Here is a 19,854-nt window from a genome sequence, read left to right as displayed (position 1 = left end):
AAAGTTAGTGAAGACCCTGATTAATGTGTTGTCCCTCACCACAATACATTTGTAATATATTTTCTTTTTTAAAAAAATATTTTTTGATAGTTGTTTAAATTTTGCTTCATCATTTTCACATGCTGCTTTCAGTGAGTTAGTGGAACACCCACAACCCCACACACATTCTTGTACTTCTATCTTTGCGAGGACCCTCATTGACATGAAGCATTCTCTAGCCCCTTATCCTTATCTTAACCATCAGAACTAAATGCCTAACCTTAACCTAGACCTAATTCTAACCTGAACCCTAAAACCAAGTCTCCTCAAACAGGCCTCTGAAAAAGTGAGGAATGGCCAAAATGTCCTCACTTTGCAAAAATGTCCTCACTCTGTTGCTAAAATACATTTTTCGGTCATCTCTATGTACCATGTACAAGTATGCAAAAATACACACCAATAGAAACAGCTTAGATGGGGGGGTATGGTTAAGTGCTGCAACATCAAAGCCTTTTTCCATCCACTTGCTGATCATACACACACATCTCAAACATCTTGATGGACACCATCAAGAGTCTTGTATATAACAGTTCACTTACACTGACCTACATGTGGTGAAATCCAGTTAGATGTCTCCCTGCTCATCTTGTCATGTCTCTGTATAAAGTTTAGGACTATATCATACATCAGGTCATGCACATAATGAGTACAAAGTGTCCAAATGAATCACAGCCATTAAAAGTCCAAATAAAACAGCTAATGTGACTTTCAGGCTTTGAAAAGTGGCATCAATGTAATTACGTATTTTCTTCTGTTTTATATGCTTAAAATAAAACTTTTATGGGCCTTGGGAGTCCTGTGTATAAGCATACGTCCTTGGCAAAGAGCTCTCAAAAGGTTCAAGAGTTTCTTAGTGTTTTAATGAGAAAACTGTGCTTCTTTTGTTGTGGGTGACAGCAGGATGCAACACTGATCACTACTTTGACACAGCTTGATTACATACGCAGCAGACAACAGAATACGGATACCTCAGAGAGATTTGTCTCTCTCACTTAAACTGGCTCCGCTAAACATCATCTCCTCTTGTTATACTTGCATCATTTATTAGTGACGGTAAACATCCCGCCCTGCTTTTCTCTGATCCAACAGTTTTCTGGCAAGTGTTGGGGGTTTTTTCATCCTCGAACGACATGCAAGTTGGAGGCAGATTATGTTTTCTCTCCTGAGTGTCTGTCAGCAACATATCTCAGAATGTTAGAGACAGATTTGGCAGAAACTCAGCAGACAGGTGGTGATCTAGATTTGGGATTTACACCAGAACCAGACTGTTCTGAACTATAACTACCCATATTATGTGTTGCATTCAAGTGCTGGTGGGAAAGCATGAAATCTAGGATGTTGACTTGTGAACAGCATCAATTTCTCCTCAAAAATGAAACCCAGTTGACAAACTATAAATAACACTGGGCTGTAGTAGTACTCTATTTCAGACTTTTGTGTCTTTTTATGTAAAACACTACTGCAGGCTGCTAAATTGTTTGTCTTATTTGTTTATCCGCGGCAATGTTCTTATCTACATCCCACTCCCACAAAAAACCTCCTGTCTTGTCTTAGTCCTATGACAAAGTAAAAATGTCGCCCGAGCTGATCACAGCCAATCTAGACAGCTCTTGTAATTCAGGAGATGCAGCGCAGCACCTTTCAGAAGCGTCCCAGAACCTAAAAAAATAAATGCCTCATCTTTTGTTGACATAGCAGCAGTGTGTTGCACAAAGCAGATAAAGTTTTCCTGCTAACAGGCACTGTATATGACATAAAGATACAATTAAATTATAAGAATTCATGTATTTTTGACGACTAAACCATAGCCACAAATATCTGACCCATGTCGTTCATAACTGAACTTTGAACGGTATTAATTTTGTCTATAAGCTACAGCACAAGCAAGAAATAATAACGATAAACACAAAATCTACAAGTCTACAAAACTGGGCAGGCAAAACACTCCGCTTCTAAAATGCTCCTGGTGTGGTATGAAACCCAGGTTGCAGTTCCACCAGGTGAAATTGCCTGGTGGTTCATAACATATCAGGTATGGAATCAATCTGCAGTAGCTCTAGTTTAAAATGATACCAAACTTTTCTGTGTGCCCGTTTTGAGCCACATTGAAGGACAAAATCTGGCCTGCAACAAACATTAAGGCTTCTTGTTTTTAGCTGTGCCAATTTCCAGAATACTTGCACCCCTTGCTGGCTAGTAAAGAGGAGTGAGGAGTCAGCAGTCAATGACGGTATTAAACTGTCAACAAAACGGGTTTTTCAACGATTCTGAATCACTGCAACCATGAGCGGTCCTTCAGCATACAGACTTACATGTGCAAACAAAATTTTAGGCTGATAGGTCCAGTAGTTTACCAGATTAGCTGCAGAAAGACAGATACACACACTCACACACATAGAAACACGACTTTAAATGAATGTTCCCTTCCAGACTCACAGCTCGCAGAGATAAAAAAAAATTCCTGTCCCGTCCCTTTTCCGGAAAAAGGACTCCTCTTCCATCCCGATACCGTAAAGACAATTAAAAAAATGTATCTGAACATATTCGCACTTCATTTTTACAAACTTTGACATACTGTAATTATGACTTCTGTCTTGCCTGCTTCCAGTCAGATGAATAGAGAAATTGACTCCCATCCTACAGGATTCCCACAGGAATAACGTAACCCACAGGATTCACGTCAAAATGTCAGCCTCTAGTTCATGTATCTTTAATTAAATCAAGACTGAGTATTAGGTACATTAACACCTGGACTTTAAAGCTCTTTTCAGGGCTCCTCTTTACCAGTGACATAAATGATTCAAGCCTCTATTGACTGAATTATGGCTTATGGTAGAGGGTCGAGGCTTTTGCGAAAATCAATTTAGTTGATTATCACAAGGGCACGGGCACAGGCACACGCACTCGCACTCGCAAACGCACACGCACACGCACACGCACACGCACACACTTCCTTACCACATTAAAGTCTAGGTTTTTCTCAACCCAATCCGTAGCAGCCTCAAACTCTTCAGACATCTCCATGATGTAGAGAGTATCCAGAGCATCCACTATTGTTGCTCCCTTTATACTGCCTGTAAGAGAAAAAGATAAAAATGTTAGAAATAGATTACAGATTTTCTAAAAACACATTTTCAAAGGTTGCTGTGTCTTCAGTGGAGAGTTTTACATATCATCCGTCTTCTAAACGAAACTAAGAAATGCTGGAAAGGAAGCTGGATACAAGTTTAACTTTTCAAATGAGCAAAAACTCCAATGAAGTTCATTGAAATGTTAAAAGCTTGTTAGTCTGCGTAGCGCTCCTTTTATAAGTATGAATGACAACAGGTGTTTGCAGCAGTTCTCACTGAGAGAAGCTGTGAACAAACAGCAGAAGTTGGGAGTTATGTTTGGAGGTTGAATAAATTATTTTGCCCGACAGATGGTGAAAGGCAGCGATTATCGGCACTGATGAAACGCAGGGAATATTGCTCATCTCTAGTGATTAGCCTCATAGCAGGAGGGAAGACACACAGAGACACACAAACCATCATTCCAGTGCTGTCATTACCCAAACCCCTTAACAAATCTTACACTACCTCAACCCCTCAGTATGCGTATGTGCCAAGGAGCTCAATAAATCAGCATGCAGTACTGTGCCTTCAGCAAAGCTTTTAGTCCTAACATACTTGTTATAAACACAAGACCTCATCCGTCTGAGCTATCTGACCACTTAGAGGTGAAATAGAAAAAGAAAAAAAGCGAAGATGGGGAGGTAAAGAAAGAGAAACGGGAAAGTAAGTAATAAATTAAAACATCAGCGGCGACATAGGGGCAGGGAGTAACAAGAGGAAAGACACTAAAATAGCTATAATATGGAAAAACAGTCCAAGTCAGACCACAAGAAGTTTGAAAATGTTGTGCAGAGTCAAGATGAAAGCCAGAAAGCTGCAAGTTTATGATTGTGTAAATCTGTGGGTTTACAGTATTTCCCTCTGTAAAGTAGTGGGAGGATGCAAAGGCAGCTAAAAGCTTTCCATTAGACACAATGCTGAATCATCAGCTACAGGCGCGGGGCCACTGGTGTCCATCAGAACAGAAGTAGCACTATGTTCACAGAAAATATTGGTATTTCTTTGAAATCGCCACAGTGAGATGAGAATGTGGGTACTAGCTGTGAAGACGATCATGATTACAGAGCAACAGACACAAATAACATTTGTGGATAAAGCTGCTGATAGTGTATAGCACATTCATTATCTTTTATTTTTAATCCTAACAAATTCATACCAAAACATATTGTAGAAAGACTCTGAAAAGCTGGGTACTAAAACCTCTTTAATGTCCTGTATAATTCACCTAAATTCACCTAAAACGCCTGTCCAAGGCATACCCAAAGTTAAATGAAAGCTGTTCTTGTTCCATTTTTAGAACAAGTGAGTCCACATACATGGTCTCAACTCAAAGGTAACACTTAAAAGTTTTCCCCCCAACAGTTAGATTCACTCTAAGTGCTTCTGTCATTGAGCTATATTTGTTTCAACACACTGAAATAAAAGGTTTTTCTTTGATCTTTTCCCTTATATTTTCTTGAAAAAAGATGCTGCAGATGACTAGAACTGGGAGGTATTAGCTGGATAATGCATTTTACATATTTCTAAGGTTCTGACCAGGAGCCTTTCAAAAATGAGGGTAAAACAATGTACTGAATGTGTGATCTTGAGTGAAAAACAAGCCAACTGTATACAGAGATGATGAGAAAGATTGTTTTTCTCCTTTAAGACAACAGAGAGCCATTTGTTTATCATTTATGTACAATTAGAACAGCTTATGATGCCAAGAAAGAGTTAAAAACTCCTCTGGATGTAAGGAGTGTCATTGACTACAAGACCTATAAGCCATTGGGCCAATCGCTGGCTACTGATGGGCTTTGAGGCCTTATGAAGTAAACGAGGGTCTTTGTTTCAACACATGCCCTCATTGGCTATTGAGGTCATGGCAACAGCAAGGAAGCTCCTATTGGCTCAAGTGAGGAGTCAGTCAAAGGTCAGACTTTAGCCACCATTCTGACATTGAGGAATCAACATCAGTCGAACCATAAGAAGCGTAGCTTTTGAACATTAGGTCGTATGAGTAAATCACTGAAACAAAGCAACTGTTTACATATCACAATAATCAAATAAAATCTCACAAGGGCCCGTGGGTGGGCTGTCGGATTTCTAAGAGGTTTTAAAGGAATAGTTAAATACTTTGCTTTCCAAGAGAAGATATGAAGATTGGTACCACTCTTCTACTGTATCTGCACGTTAAATACAGAGCTAAAACCAGGAGCTGATTAGCATTAAGACTGGAAGTCGGGGAAATAGCTAGCATGACTCTCTCCAAAGCTTGAGAAAGAACTATAACAACAGTTTGTTGACTGTATCTGGCAACTCACAGTTTTTACATTTCTTTCTGAGATACATGCTAAGTGATTTTTTGTACTTACTACCTGTTTTCCCCTGCTTTCAGTGTTTATGCTAAGCTAAGCTAATAACCTACTGGCTCCACCATCATACTTAACTCACAGACATGAGAGTGGTATCAACTTGGTGTCAAACTAATTCTTTAAGGAGAAGAAGATGTAAGATTGACAGATGATAATAATGAGGAGGTAAAGGGAGTATCACATGTACTGTGAACCCTACATTAAAATGTAGCATTCAAATTTTACAATACAAGTGTGATCAAGCATAAACTTGTAATTTACTGAATGTTTGGGCAAGCCTCAAGTCATGGGTTTAGGGAGGGACAGAGAGAGCATGTGACTGGAGGTGTCAGCAGATCTTATTACTCTTGTAGTCACTTGTCCTTCCTGTTTTTCATCCATCTCATATTTTCACTCCATTGAAGCCTCCAGAGCGACAAAAAGAGGACAAGACACTTTCCTCCTGTCCATTGTCTTGTCACTGTGCTTCCTTCCCCCTCACTGCTCATCCTGTATCTGAGAGTGTATGTGTGTGTATGTGTGTGTGAGTGTGTATGATGTGATGGGTACAGATGGTCAAAGAGTGAGCAGGATACTAATACTTAGTATAAAAAATGAATATGTTAGAGCGGAAACGAAAGATATGTGAAAAGAGTTATGACGTGTCCTTCTGTAAAGGGTATAGCCCCCTTTAATTGAAATTTGATTATACGTATATAGGTCTGGGTGATAACATGATTCATTCCCTTTATATAATGTTTTGGGACAAAATTTCTCCCAATGAGATAGTGTGATACACAGTTTTAATGTTGGATCTTTTTCTACTAAAATCTGCCATCATTCCAGATCCTTAATATTAATACTAACCGAATAGGAACATTGTGGATAACATGAAAATGACATTCAAATCAAAAGTTAACTACAGTTACCGCCCCACAGTTGTATGCCTCCGAGCACCAGTCAAGTTTCTCTTATAGTTTACATCCATGTCTGTGAAAACAATGATGTTTCACACATAGATCTATGCAATCTGCACAGTTTCAAGGTTGGCACGAAAAATTAGTATCACCAATTCAGTATCTGACCAAATGTCTCCCCTTCTGTTTTTGATGTGATGTCAAATAATGTCCAGAAAAATCTATCATGCAGAAAATTTTGATATCGTAGTGAAGCTGACCTTTAACCTTTTGGATATAAAAAGTCATCACTTCTTTATTTTAGCCTAAAAGATGAAGTTTTGTCATAATTGGCATATTACTGCTTGTGTTATGGCAAAAAAAACCCCACCTATGGCCATCAAAACCTAATCAGTTTATTGCTGAGTCAAAGTGAATGTTTGTGCCAAATTTGAAGAAAAGCATGAGAACAAGATGGATGCAAGGTCATCGCAACCTTGACCTGTGATCATTCAAAAGAATCTTATGAGTTCATCCTTGAGTGCAGGTGGATGTTTGTATCAAATGTAAGGAAAAATTTCCTCAAGGTGTTCTTGAGATAACGCGTTCACACGAATGAGACAGACTCGTGTCTCATGTGTCACCTCTGTGTTTGCTTGTAATGTTTGAGGCAAAAGCCGTGTGCAGGCAATCCAACCCCAGACGTGTACAGAAAGTTTAACTAAAGTGAAAAATAATTTGTGTATCTGCCCCGTGATTCAAATCCTTTCCAAAAATTAAGGTGTTCTTCTGTGGCCCATGATACACCCTTCCACAAAGATTCATGAAAATAATGCCTGTAGTTTTTCCATAATCCTCATAACAATCACACAGATAAACGCACAAACTGAGCCGAAAACAGGACCTGCTTGGCAGAGATAATATAATAATTAGTTAGCCGCCTTCCTGACACTGTTCATAAAGTACACAGATTATTGTGATCACAAATTGGGGCTTTAATCAAAAGGATCTCTGATGTTTACGAGACAGATTGTTCAGGAACATGAGGGACCAAGAAATCTGCTAGAATCAACTTGTTACCAGATCCAGGATTTGTGTCAGTGTCCAGATGGGAAGACTATGAAAACTGAGACGGGATTCATCTGGGGCCTGTGAGGTTGTGAGAGCAGAGTCTGTTGATCTTGGAGGTGATGTGTGTTGCTGCCGAGGAGTTTGTTTCTGCTTGTGACTTGCGAGCATGGTGAGTTAGCAGATGGCTCAGCAGAGGGCAGCGTCTATGATGCTTCTGTAAAACATGAGTGGTAGCGGAGGAGGAGAGAGTCTCGGAAGCTTCTATAGAGACAAAGCAGTAGGGGAGGAGGGCCTTAGGATACCTGCTGTAGGTGGTAGGCTTGTTGCAGTGGGAGAATACATATATTGGAAAAGTTATTTCAAAAAACACCAAAAGCACCAGTGTTATCGCCCACCACAACAAGCCTCGTTTGCTTTTACATCATTAAACAAGAGTTTGGGATCGCCTTCTCCGAAAAATATTTTCTCCCAGCTTTGTTTTCTGTTGGGAAGAAATTCAATCCCTCATTTTAAAATGTGGATGTCTTTTTATCTTCATCATTGATCACAGAGTTGCACATCAGAGGTGAAGCTTGTGAATGCATTGAGTTCTTCGGAGAATGCTTCAATGACAAACATGCAAACAAGGCCTGTCTGCTTGTATGATCATCGCCCTTTTTGACATGGCCAATAAAGCAGAACATGGAAAGAAATGGAGAGAAATGGGTGGAGGGATGAAAAATGAAAGAGCCGGCGTCCTCAGAAGACAAGGAGAATCATTACCTTTCTGTTCCCAGACAGAGAATAAGGATAGATGGTAGAGGGGATGGCAGAAAGAAATGGGAGACTCAAGGTCCAAAAGTCATTAAGGAACAGTATCAGTCCCTCCATTCCTGTGTGCCATGAAACACAATCCATCCAGTTGTTCCTCCTCCTGCAGTCACTTGTCCTCTAATGAGGTATCCATCAATCGTTCCTCCTTCCTCAGTACCAGTACCTCTATCCTTCCTTCATCTCCTTTTCCTCCCTGTAATTGCTCCCTTCATCCTCATCCACTCGGCTTGTTTTCTTTCCTTTCCTCCCCGAGTTTCTTCGTCCAACAGAAAATGGATGAAGATGGAAGTGATGGATGTATTAAGAAAAGAAAGCACTACACCTTGCAGGCTTCATTCATCACCTGTATAGGCAGATGCCCTTCTTCTAAAGTTAACACACACAAAAACACACACTCCTGCATGTCATATCCTTTAGTATGTCCAGTACAAAGTGCATTCTACTGCGGTTCAGTGTTACAAACTTAAGTATGAGCTGGTACAGAACTCTATTAGTGTGGATGACTGGTCAATAACAACACTGACTTAGTGCTTAGTGTGTGCTTAGTGTGTGTGCTTAGTGTGTGTGTGTGTGTGTGTCAGACAGGAGAGTGATGCATTGTTTGGTTGCTCAGAACAAAATAACCTTCACTTCACGCAATCAGGCGGCAAAGACAGAGCTGTAATCTGTGATGCCGTGATGTGGGAGTGTGCATGAGTGATTGAGAGCGATTGACAAATGTGATGCTGCTTTTTCTCTATCATACACACACACAGAAACATACCACTGATTGTCGACAGAGGTCAAAATGCAAACATGAGCTCTATCTATTTAGTCAAGTATATATTGCATTTTGAATCTATAAACAGTGGGCGGAATAACAATTTACCTGTGTGTGTTTCTGGTGTTTCTGTTGGGGAAGCAGGGATGAAGCAACAAGTCCACACAGAGGTGTCTGTGCCACATTTAGATTGATTTAGAACCATTTGTTGTGTGTTTAAATGTTTTTAATGCATTTAAAATGAGTTCTGCTGTTCCTTTAAACACCCTACATACATGCTACAATGCTCATCTTCATATTAGTTTACCTTTGTTCCTGTTAACCTAAGCTGTACTGGAGTTGTGTTCACTTACTGCTGACGCTAACCAGATTAAAGTAATTAATCTAGTCAACAACTCTGCAAACACTTCCACTGTCCAAGTGTGGCTGGATTGCCTGCGGCTGTTCTTGCCATGGCTTGGCACAACTACCTTTCCTTGTATAGCAACAGTCAGTGAGGCCAGCTAAGGATCACTGGTGAAAGATTAAGTACTTGTAGGAAGTAGGGCTGCACGGTATATGCGGTAGACGGTAGAAATAATATAAATTTGGCCCACGGTAGAGATTTGCTCTCTACCATCCTATCGTCGATGACGTCATCGCACCTGCCTCAGTGTGAAAATGGCTGCGAGCACAGAGACAGCGAAGCAAGAGGAGCTGGTTCACGTCCGTGATTTAGCGTAGCACTTGCAACATGTGTTGCTAGAGAACTTGTGAGTGAGTGAGTTAATGTCTTATGAACAGCCCCGGACTTCTCAGACTCTTTTAGCGACTTACCGCTCAGAGGGAACTCATTCAGTGTCTCCTCTGGCAGCAGCACAGCATCTCTCCCTCTCCTCTCTCGCCGTGCGCACACGGGAGTTGGTTTTTGGCAAGAGAGTTTGTCATAAACCTTTGGTAATGTAAACCTATGTGACGCTAGGGGCTCCACAAAAAACTCCATATGTGAATGTGTGATAGTTTTGGTATCATGGCAGCCTGTCACAGGTTACAGCGTGATGATTAGAGGAGAAATGGCAGAGCATAAAGGTCCAGGTGGAAAAAACACAACTCAGTCATTTAGGATTTTGCTAAAAGAAGGAAATTACCTTTTGATATAGATCCCAGGGGACATTTGGCACCATAGAGTACTGGGTTTTAATTTTGAGTTTTGAGATCTGCATTCTGCACAATAAATGCTCTAAAAATACATTATATCTTTGCTTTTGTTGTTGTTGTTGTTGTTGTTTTTTTTATCAATTTAGCTTTGCTAAGGGACTACAAAACCCATTCAGAAACACTTCTATTATAACTTTTACACCTAAATTTATACCGCGATATATACTGTTACCGTGAAGGGATTCGATTTATAGTGTGATATAAATTTTAGGTCATACCGTCCAGCCGTAGTAGGAAGTATAACACAGTCGGCCAATTAATCTGGTGAACACACAACGTCATCCTGAAACAGTTTAACAGCAGCTGAATTCAACAATTTCCTATCCACCTTATTCCTAGCCCCCATGATACCGTGCGTGAATTATGGGTGCTACTTTCGGAGTTGAACCGAAACCGGCGATTTCCAGAGGTAACAGTTTGTTGACAGTACTCTATTCTTCTTTCCCAGAGCAATTGGGAAATCAAACGTGGAACACACCACCTGTTATAGCTCAAACAGGATTAAGTGATCATACCTCTGCCATCTCTGACAGCCATCTCAAAGCATTGTTGTTGTTTTTTCATTTTCAACCGAGCTTGCTAGCAATTAAAAATGCCTTTTGAAAAGTACCAACATTGGCAGTTAGTGGGCTATTATTTGCTTAAATCACTGGACTTGACAGGCTTATATTTGGGACAGGTGTCTGTATGGGACAGGCCTTTACTTCCTTTTAAATCAAACTGTTGCTCAGCTAAGATGGTTCAAATTGTTTATCTGAATTGGGACTAGGCTTTTAATTGAAGTTTTACGGTAGTTATGAATATCATATTCCATTTCTGCCAATACATTCCCCTAAATCCTACACTCTGTACCTTTAAGTGAGCATCGTAATATAATATCTAGATCTGTGGGGTGGGTTTCTTTGGGAACAAGAAGCAAAGTACAGTTAATGCCATGTGGATTGCATCATGTGCACAATGTGAACACAAAGCGTGACCTCAGCAGTAGCTGTGCCCTCCAGCTCTGGGTCACACTGAGCTCCTTGGTGAGGCTCTCGTATCTCCCTCTCACTGTTCTTCAGAGGTCGTGCAATTCAACCTGAGCACAACGCTGTGGATTATGTCACAGCAGCCACGTGAAGCAAAGCTCCACTCCCACAATAAAAGTCAGCCCTGCAACTATAGGTCACATGAAATGTGACTCAATCCGTGGCGTCCTTTACCCTGAAGCTTTCTGCTCCCCGCTGTCAGGCAGCATCATCATTTAAATCATTAAACTGCATCTGAAAACATTAAGCCTTTATTGTGTGTAACTGACTGATGAATTAATAAACCTTTTTCCCTGACTAAGATTTGAACGACAAATTCTGAGCTGAAATATTTAGATTATGTACCACCCATCATCTTTAAGTAAGATACTCTGGCATTTTTGATAAGTTGAGAAGGACGAGTCACATTCGATGACTTAGATTTAAATGAAAACAATATGTGGTGAAAGCCCTCCACCTTTTCAGCACAGTAGAATCTGTGTTTAGGTATGATACTTAATTGAGAGAATTAAAAACAATACATATTTTTCTAACTAATGTCTTCATTTCCCACTGAACAAACTTTCTCAAAAAATTTGATCAAGGATTTGCGAGGACTCTGATAGGATAAGCAAATATGAAACCTGATTCAGATTCTATAAAATGCTATCAAACCAAATCTCTGTACGGAACAATGATGGCCACCTTAAAAACACCATATCCAATCTTCCTGATTGCAAAGCAGTAACCATGCAAATGTAATCACAACTAGTTTAACTCTAGACGTCTCCATCTTCAATCTATTTTTTTTTTTTTTTTGCTTAGCAGACTAAGCAAAGTTTGCTCAGCACAAAATACACCCGCTCCCAGTGCTCATCCCTGCAGGTGGTGGGCCAACGGGGTGGCAGCTCCATGTCATTCATTTGGGCTGAGCCAGACCGGGCCCCATGGCCCAAGGCCCAGCCACCAGACACTCGCTGGCGAGTTCCCCCACAGGTCTGGCTCCAGAGGGGGGCCTAGTGTCCCCATACCAGGCGAGGTACTCGTTTCTCAAATGTGCCGTTTCATTTAGGTCTTCTTGAACCACTCTTAGTCTGGCCCCTCCCCTGGGACCACTTTACCTTGGGAGACTCTACCAGGGGCTACTCGCCCTGGACAACAGAGCTGCCAGGATCACAGGAACATGCAAACCCCTCTACCACCTTAAGGTGGTGATTCTTGGAAGGGTAATTCTTGGAGAGCTTTTTTTTTCTTTTTTTTTTTTTTTAAAGAAGGCAAAACAGCCGAAAAAGATTCTTAGCTCCTTATTAATTATTGTGGTCAGAATACCACAGTGACATATTTTTTAACATTTCATATGCATTCACAAACAACATTACGATACAATCAGACTGCATTATATCAGCCCTGGAATGGCCCTACAGACGTGAGGCAGGATCAGGAATACACAAGAGAAATGATGTTCATGGTGCGGTCAGGTCGAACAGTGAAGTTGGTCTCTGGCACTGAATGGGTCGACTGATGCATCAATTATACTCAACCAAGGATTGTCACTTTGTGGAAAAAAAAAAAAAACATAATATCTGAAAAGGTTCAGACAATTCGGTGAAATCCCCACATGTAAGAGGCAACACTAATTAATGTTCAAAGGTACAAACAAGTTTTGGAGTAACATATACTACCATCCAAATGATGTAATTTTCAGGGATGTCGCTGCTGTGTGGGTACTTGACTGACCTGTCTGCAGACCAGACCTGTCTATCATTTAAAATGTGTGGCAAAAGAAGTCATATATTACGCAAGAATGGAAAAGAATTTCACTTTCTAGACTTAAACAATTAGTGTCCCCAGTTCCCAAATGCTACCTGACTGATGTTAAAAGACAAGGTGATGTAACACAGTGGTAAAAATGTCCCAGCCACAACTTTTTTGGAATGTGTTGCAGGCATCAAATTCAGAATGATAGTTTATCAGTCTGAACAGTATCTTAAATATCTTGTGTTTGTACAGTGTCTAGTGGAATATATGTTGTAAAGATTACACAAATGATTGCATTCTGTGTTACACTGCCCCCCAACTTTTTGGGAATTGGTGTTGTACTTTATTTAACTTTATTATAACAGTATTTTATTTCACTTGATTATAACGTTAGCAGGCGGCATGATGGTGCAGTGGTTGGCTCCCACAGTCCAAAGACTTGCAGGTTAGGTTAATTGGTGACCCTAAATTGGCCGTCGGTGTGAATGTGAGCTGTCTGTCTCTATGTGATAGTCTGGCGACCTGTCCAGGGTGTACCTTGCCTCTCGCCCAATGTCAGCTGGGATAGGCTCCAGTCCCCCCACAACCCCCAACAGGATATGCGGTTACAGAAAAAGAATAAGTGAATCTAACAGTTTAGTATTTCAGTAGTCAACAGTAGTTTAGAGGAGATTTCAGACTATCAAGATATATATAGAATGTATTGCATTATAGCCTAAAAATATCACAACTATTCATAGGCCATATCGTCCAGCTGTATTCTTGGTCAAAGGTTTTCAACCCTATGAGCACCTAATGTGGCATAGCGACTCAATCTCAAAAGACATAATAATGTAGTCTACTCCTGGCAAAAAAAAAGGCTACAACACATTAAATCTGACAAAATTAATAAACATCTTATAAATATGTAATTGAAACAGTAATAATATTAGTAACTTGGACACATGGGCTAAAAGAAATCTGACAGACAAGCTTGCCAAGCTCCATGACTGTTTGGGTGCGTTCAGAAATTGCTTTGATTTGCCAATAAAATAACCATCAAAAGCAATATGTGCCCAGACTTTCCCACAGGCAAATGAACACAGCATGATAATTATGACTAAAACACAAAATTCATATAATAACAGAAATAGTTTTCATTTTACTATCACAACTCAAGCAACCTGTTGACCTGTAGTTCATGAAATTCCCTTGACTTCATGATATATCCTGCTCTCCAAGAAAACAGGAAGCCAGAAAACACACAGGGCTGTAAACATAACCTATTTCCAGCCTTACTGGGAGATAAATTAATATTGGCGCTGCACACTGACTCAGCAGCTTTAGCTCAAAAATAGCAGCCTCAGCCTTCAAAAGACTGACAGCAGTCAAAGTGTCACTGATATTAAAAAAAAAATCTGCAGGCTGCTCGCGCCTTTTGAAAATTCAGTCTTAAAAAAAGTTTCTCTTCAGCTCACTGCCTTTCTCAGCCCAGAAACGTTCTCAAAAAAGAAGAGGGTCCCAGTGTGTCCCATATCGTAATGCTAACTCAATGCAAACTCCAGGTCTAATCCTTAATCCTACAATTTGATCCAGATCGCAACACCCCTCAGCCCTGCTGGTGATCCCATTTAGCCCCAACTACCGTCTCAACGTTGAGTCTACACTGTATTTTGTGAGAGGTCACAGAGGGGAGGTGAGGAAAAAGTGATGGCTAAGCCTTTGGCTAATCGTGTTATCGTAGGCAGAAAGCATGAGCACGCACGAACACACACATACGCAATCCCAAAGTGTATTAACCTCTTGGCTTCTGCTGCCAGATACTCGGGCGTCAACACTTTTTGTCAAGGTTACAGTGAAAGGCATTACCATGATTCACTTGTGTGTGTGTGTGTCGAAAATCTGACAGTGATACAGAAAAGAGGGATTTAAAGTAAAGCTGTGATAATACACCAAATACAAGACAGAAAGAGGCTGACTGCATATACGCAAATCGGTGCTGTTTATTCTGTGTGGCTGCTTCACTTGTTTAGGCGTGGGAACTTCCAGGGACCATGCATACTTTGAGGAGTGTGTGCATGAGTGTGTTTGTGTCTAAGAGGGTGTGTTTATCATGAAAATGGGTGGTGCTGCTGCAGTGTGTTGTTCTAGGCCTTGGGGGGCGAGGAGGCTTGTTGTTCGCTGTCTATGAGTGTGTGTGATTAATTAATGTGGATGCAGACTCAAGGTTCTATAACAAAGGCTCAGGAGATGAGTGCGCGCAACACAGACCTGTGAGCTGTGTGTGTGTGTGTGTGTGTGTGTGTGTGTGTTCATGTGATGGATACCCCCCATTTCAGCTGCTGCAGTGCTCCCTTGTCTGTGTCCCACCCACCTCTGTGCAGAGTGTGATTTACATCATTTCAGACACAACCAAATACAACCCCCCCTCCCTCCTACTGCACACACACACACACACACACACACACACACACACACACACGTACACAGACACACACTTCACGAAAACCTGAGGGAAGGCTGGAGCAGAATTACTCCATCCATTTCAATTACAGAGATTGAGTATCTGATTCAAACACACACAATGCTGTGTGGGAGCTGAGGCTGCAGCCCAGGACTCAATGTCAAATTATATAACCAACTAAATGACTTGTCTGGAAATAGAAAGACACCAAAAACATTAGCCTTCTTGACTGGTGGACGCTAACAATATTTTTAGCTCTGCCAGAGACAGAGCGGGGCTCTGAGGCTGGCAGGATATAGAAATCAAATTTGGAATGACACAATGATGGGGTTGTGACCAAGACGAAACAGTGCATTTGGCTCTGATGTGCTGCAGCGTACGCACGACAGGCCGGCCGATATGCTCGAACACATCATTCACCATTCTGACAGACACCTGAGCCTGCTCAGAATGCTACGTGACTGGTTGTCTGCCACGTGTTTCAGTTGAGTTCAACTAGTTTTACTACAATTTGTTTTGTTTTGAATATCTTTTGTATTGTGTCTTCTCCCACCATGACTCACAAAGTCATCCAGCTAAAGTATATACCATTAAAGGGAAACTACACCCATTTTTTTTATCATTATTATTATTATTATTATTGACACAGCATACTATTCGGGATGCACGATAATATCAGCACATTATCAGTATCAGCAGGCATTGGCTTTAAAGTGAAATACTGGAATCAGCCAACATACTGACAATATCAATATGTCATCAAAATCTGCCTACATGCTTTTTCTTATTCTGCATGAATATAACATACATTGAAAAGTATTGTATTTCATGTCTCCAGCTGCTGGTGGGCCATCACGATGAGAGTATAAATGCATAATATGATGTTAATTCCACTCCAGAAGAGACTCCATGATTACTAAAATTAGGTAAAGTATCAATATTGGTATCGTTTATCAGTCAGATGAGTTGTTACATATCGGCATATCGTATATTGGCAAAAAATCCAATGTCTTGCATCCCTACATAGTATCGCAATAATTTTGTGTATCAATATTGTATTATTACATGGATGCCAAATATCCATTTTTTATTTCATAAATTATTCATATTACACATACAAATTAAACTATACTTAACTTACTTGGATAATATAATCAATTTCCAGTCTACTAGATACAATTTAATGACATAAAATGACTGAAAACTTTATCTTTTTAGATTAAAAAAAAGATGTTGATAAAGTTTTCCTTTGGGGACATAATTTGCAGTTGAAAAGAGTCAATAAATCACAATATATTTTATCGCAATATTCAGCATATTGCAACACATTTAAAATCACAATACAATATAATCGTGTCCTAAGTATCATGATATTATCGCACCGTGGGGCCTCATTACATATGTGGCCAAATGCATCCCAGACCACCAAGGCAAGTGGTTTTCAGGATTGGATGCATCTGGGTGGTTTAAACTTGTATTTAGTGCTGTCAGCTCATGATTAGATAACCCAAGATGTCCTGTCATCAACATGGCCAACAAAATCAGTCTCCCATTCATTGTCTATGGAGAAGCTCTTGGCCTTGTACCTTAAGAATCACAAGTTGGAGACTTCCTTCTCTGGTTTTTGGAGAGAGAATAGCTCATGTTCACAAACTAGGCCATGGAAATAACAAATTAGAATATTTAAGATACTGTTGGTGGTGTTTCCCTTTAAAAACACTCTGAGAACTGCCACAAAATTCTATTGGATTTTCAGTTATATTCAGTTTCTTTAATATATGCCTCCCAGAGTGCTGCTTTAAAAGTCCTGAATTGTAACAATGAACAGTTTTTCAAATTTAGGATCAAATTCTAAAACCTGGAAAAAAGTTATGAGTATTCATAAAAACTCTACACCTTGACTTGTTACTGGCATCAAATAGAGAACACGTAAGTCCTCTGCTGGCCTCCACTCATTTTCCCCCACTGGAGTTTCAGAGCTTACTTCAAAATCTCGCTGTGTTTTTTAAAAGGTATTGAATGAACTGGCCCCCTTCCTACGTCTTGGACCTTTTAAGGTCTCTACAGTCTTCTTACCTAAAGCCAACAGCTGTTTCACATTCTAGGCTGAAGTGCTATAGAGATCTGCCACTGCTGTAAATGTCCTTAGATTGTGACACAGCCTTCCTCTTAAAGTTTAAATCAGCTGTATAAAGTGACCTGACTTGGCTGGACAATTGTGCAAAACTGAATGGAAACAGCAGGAGTTTTTTTTTTAAAAGACATCTGGAAGCACAGAAATCTCTTTGTGTAATGAGGATTATGTTCTTTGCTTTTGTATATGCTGTCATGGTTGTTATGAGGTGCTGGTTAAAACAAAAACAACTAAAACAGAAAATGAAGATGCATTATTATAGTTTACAGATAAAGAGAAATGCTGCCACAATGCCAACGCTAGAGGTGAAGGTGAAGCTTCTGCAGCTATTATTGTTCATTCTCTCTAATAGATGTTTCTTAATGCTATAACCTCTCCCTCTCCTCCTTAAAACTTAAACCACAGAAGCACTCATGTCCTTGTTCATCCAAAAAAGAGGTGAAAATGAATTAGAGGACATACAGAGCAGCCAAAAAGTTATCAAGATTTAAAGTTGGAGTGGTGTACTGCAGAAAAGCCAGCCCAGAGACATTTAATGGTGTAATATGTGATGGCATAATAGACCATGGTTAAACAGACATCTGTGCTGGATTTAAACCAACAACCCCAATCAGTTTTTGGCAGAAAGCTTGCTTCAGACCCGCTCAATCTCCCTCTACACTCTCAGAAAGTACATAACTACTGTTTGGAGGACAAAAGCCTGTCGCTGGAGCAGTAATAACATAGTAGGGGTACTAAAATGACTTTAAAAAGTACAATTATGTACCCCTAGTGACCAAAAAGTACACAGTAGTAAACAATCCTAAAAGCTGAAGTACCACAGGTCTTTGTGGTCGTGGTTCTGTGATCACTGTGCTACTATTAATTATAGAAATGGGGATGCAATATAAACATGACATTTGAAGGTCAAGTGTGGATGGCAAGAAAGAGGCTTGAGTTTTTTCACTATTATTCCGTCTGGGTACTTCCATTGTCACTTAAGTATAGCGATTTGAGGAGCTGCAGCATCACTGCAGGGGACAAAGAGACAGAAAAGCCATTGAGAAGGCTGGCGTGGAGGGAAGGCCACAGGAGACAGGAGGGGGAAAAACAACATAAAGAAAAGAGGTCATCACAAAACCCTGGCAGCATCTGTGGCAAAGGCTGCCATTCATCCACCGGCCCTTTAAAGCACTGCAGGCAGGGCCGAGCAGATAACCTCTGCTGCAAAGCCTGTGTGTCTCGGGAGATGCACGGGCCTTTTACTTCTTCACTCTGCCTGTAGCTACAGATCCATCCAGCTGTCTAGCAAATAACCAAAGTCTTAACAGGCTGTCAAAGTACAATGTGAATTAGCTAACCCCAAGTAGCAGGGGGAAAAAGGCTGGCAAAAAAAAATATAAAAAGAACACGAGAAACTCCAGAGTCCATTCTGAGATATATCATGGGCTGTTAAGATGAGTTCAACCTGGAGCTCAGGGCGGCACAACACAGCACACTGCATACAAACTGTGCACAGTACATGTGGCTGGCACACACGTCTCAGCTGCTGCACAATGAGACTGATGACATTGGCTGCATGTGCTAGAAATGCACCGCACTGAGATTTTTTTTTTTTTTTTTTTTTTTTTACCAAAAGCCGATTATTTCCACAGTAAGTTCAGCCAATACAAATACAGAGAGTAATATATTTATGTTTCTTTCTAGCTTTCAGCAGTTTATTTTAAATGAAAGTGTGTCAGTGCAACATAATGGTAACATTCTTTTTTTAATGTGACAGTGGACAGATGAGTCACACAGGAAACAAGGGGAAAAGCAATAAGGAATGAGTACCAATGTGTTTTTAAACTATTACTGCCTGAAACCAAAATGCTAGCATACATTTGTGCTCATGTACTACATATTGTTTATGGCCTGACTAAGGATGTCAACTGTTGAGAATATTATGTTATGTAATATATATGTCAACCAGTGAGAATATTTTTTGACCAGTTAATCATGTTGGTCCATAGATTTGTTTTGCTACTCATAAATTCACTGCACTGCGCACTAACCAGGCCTGGTGGGAGCTAGCTAGCAGCCCTGACCGCTCACTTGTCATTTACTGCAACTAACGTCATCTGACCCAACAGCGTTACCTTGTAAACACTGCACCCACCCTGTGGTCTGCCCCCATGTCACCCTGGTCAGCAGGCAGCTTAATTTTGAGTCCCCATTAGCATCACTGTTGGCAGTGTCACCACGGCTAGTGGTGCAAACATAAGTCGGGTTACCATCCACCTATTTTTATTCGCATTTTCAACAATTGCAA

At 40.4% G+C, this 19,854-nt stretch overlaps 1 protein-coding gene across 1 annotated transcript in view; it reads right to left on the bottom strand.

Annotated features, from left to right (window-relative positions):
- Positions 1–19,854, bottom strand: part of man1a1 (mannosidase, alpha, class 1A, member 1) — a 200,314-nt gene that overhangs the window by 109,744 nt on the left and 70,716 nt on the right. Inside the window, exon 3 of the mRNA XM_049589654.1 lies at positions 2,998–3,113. Within this exon, the coding sequence (XP_049445611.1) occupies positions 2,998–3,113 (116 nt within the window). The remainder of the gene's footprint in view (positions 1–2,997; positions 3,114–19,854) is intronic.

The sequence above is a fragment of the Epinephelus fuscoguttatus genome, linkage group LG11 (genome assembly GCF_011397635.1).
Source record: "Epinephelus fuscoguttatus linkage group LG11, E.fuscoguttatus.final_Chr_v1".
Classification (NCBI taxonomy): domain Eukaryota; kingdom Metazoa; phylum Chordata; class Actinopteri; order Perciformes; family Serranidae; genus Epinephelus; species Epinephelus fuscoguttatus.
Note: the sequence above shows the minus strand (reverse complement) of the source record. Positions and strands in the feature narration are given on the sequence as shown.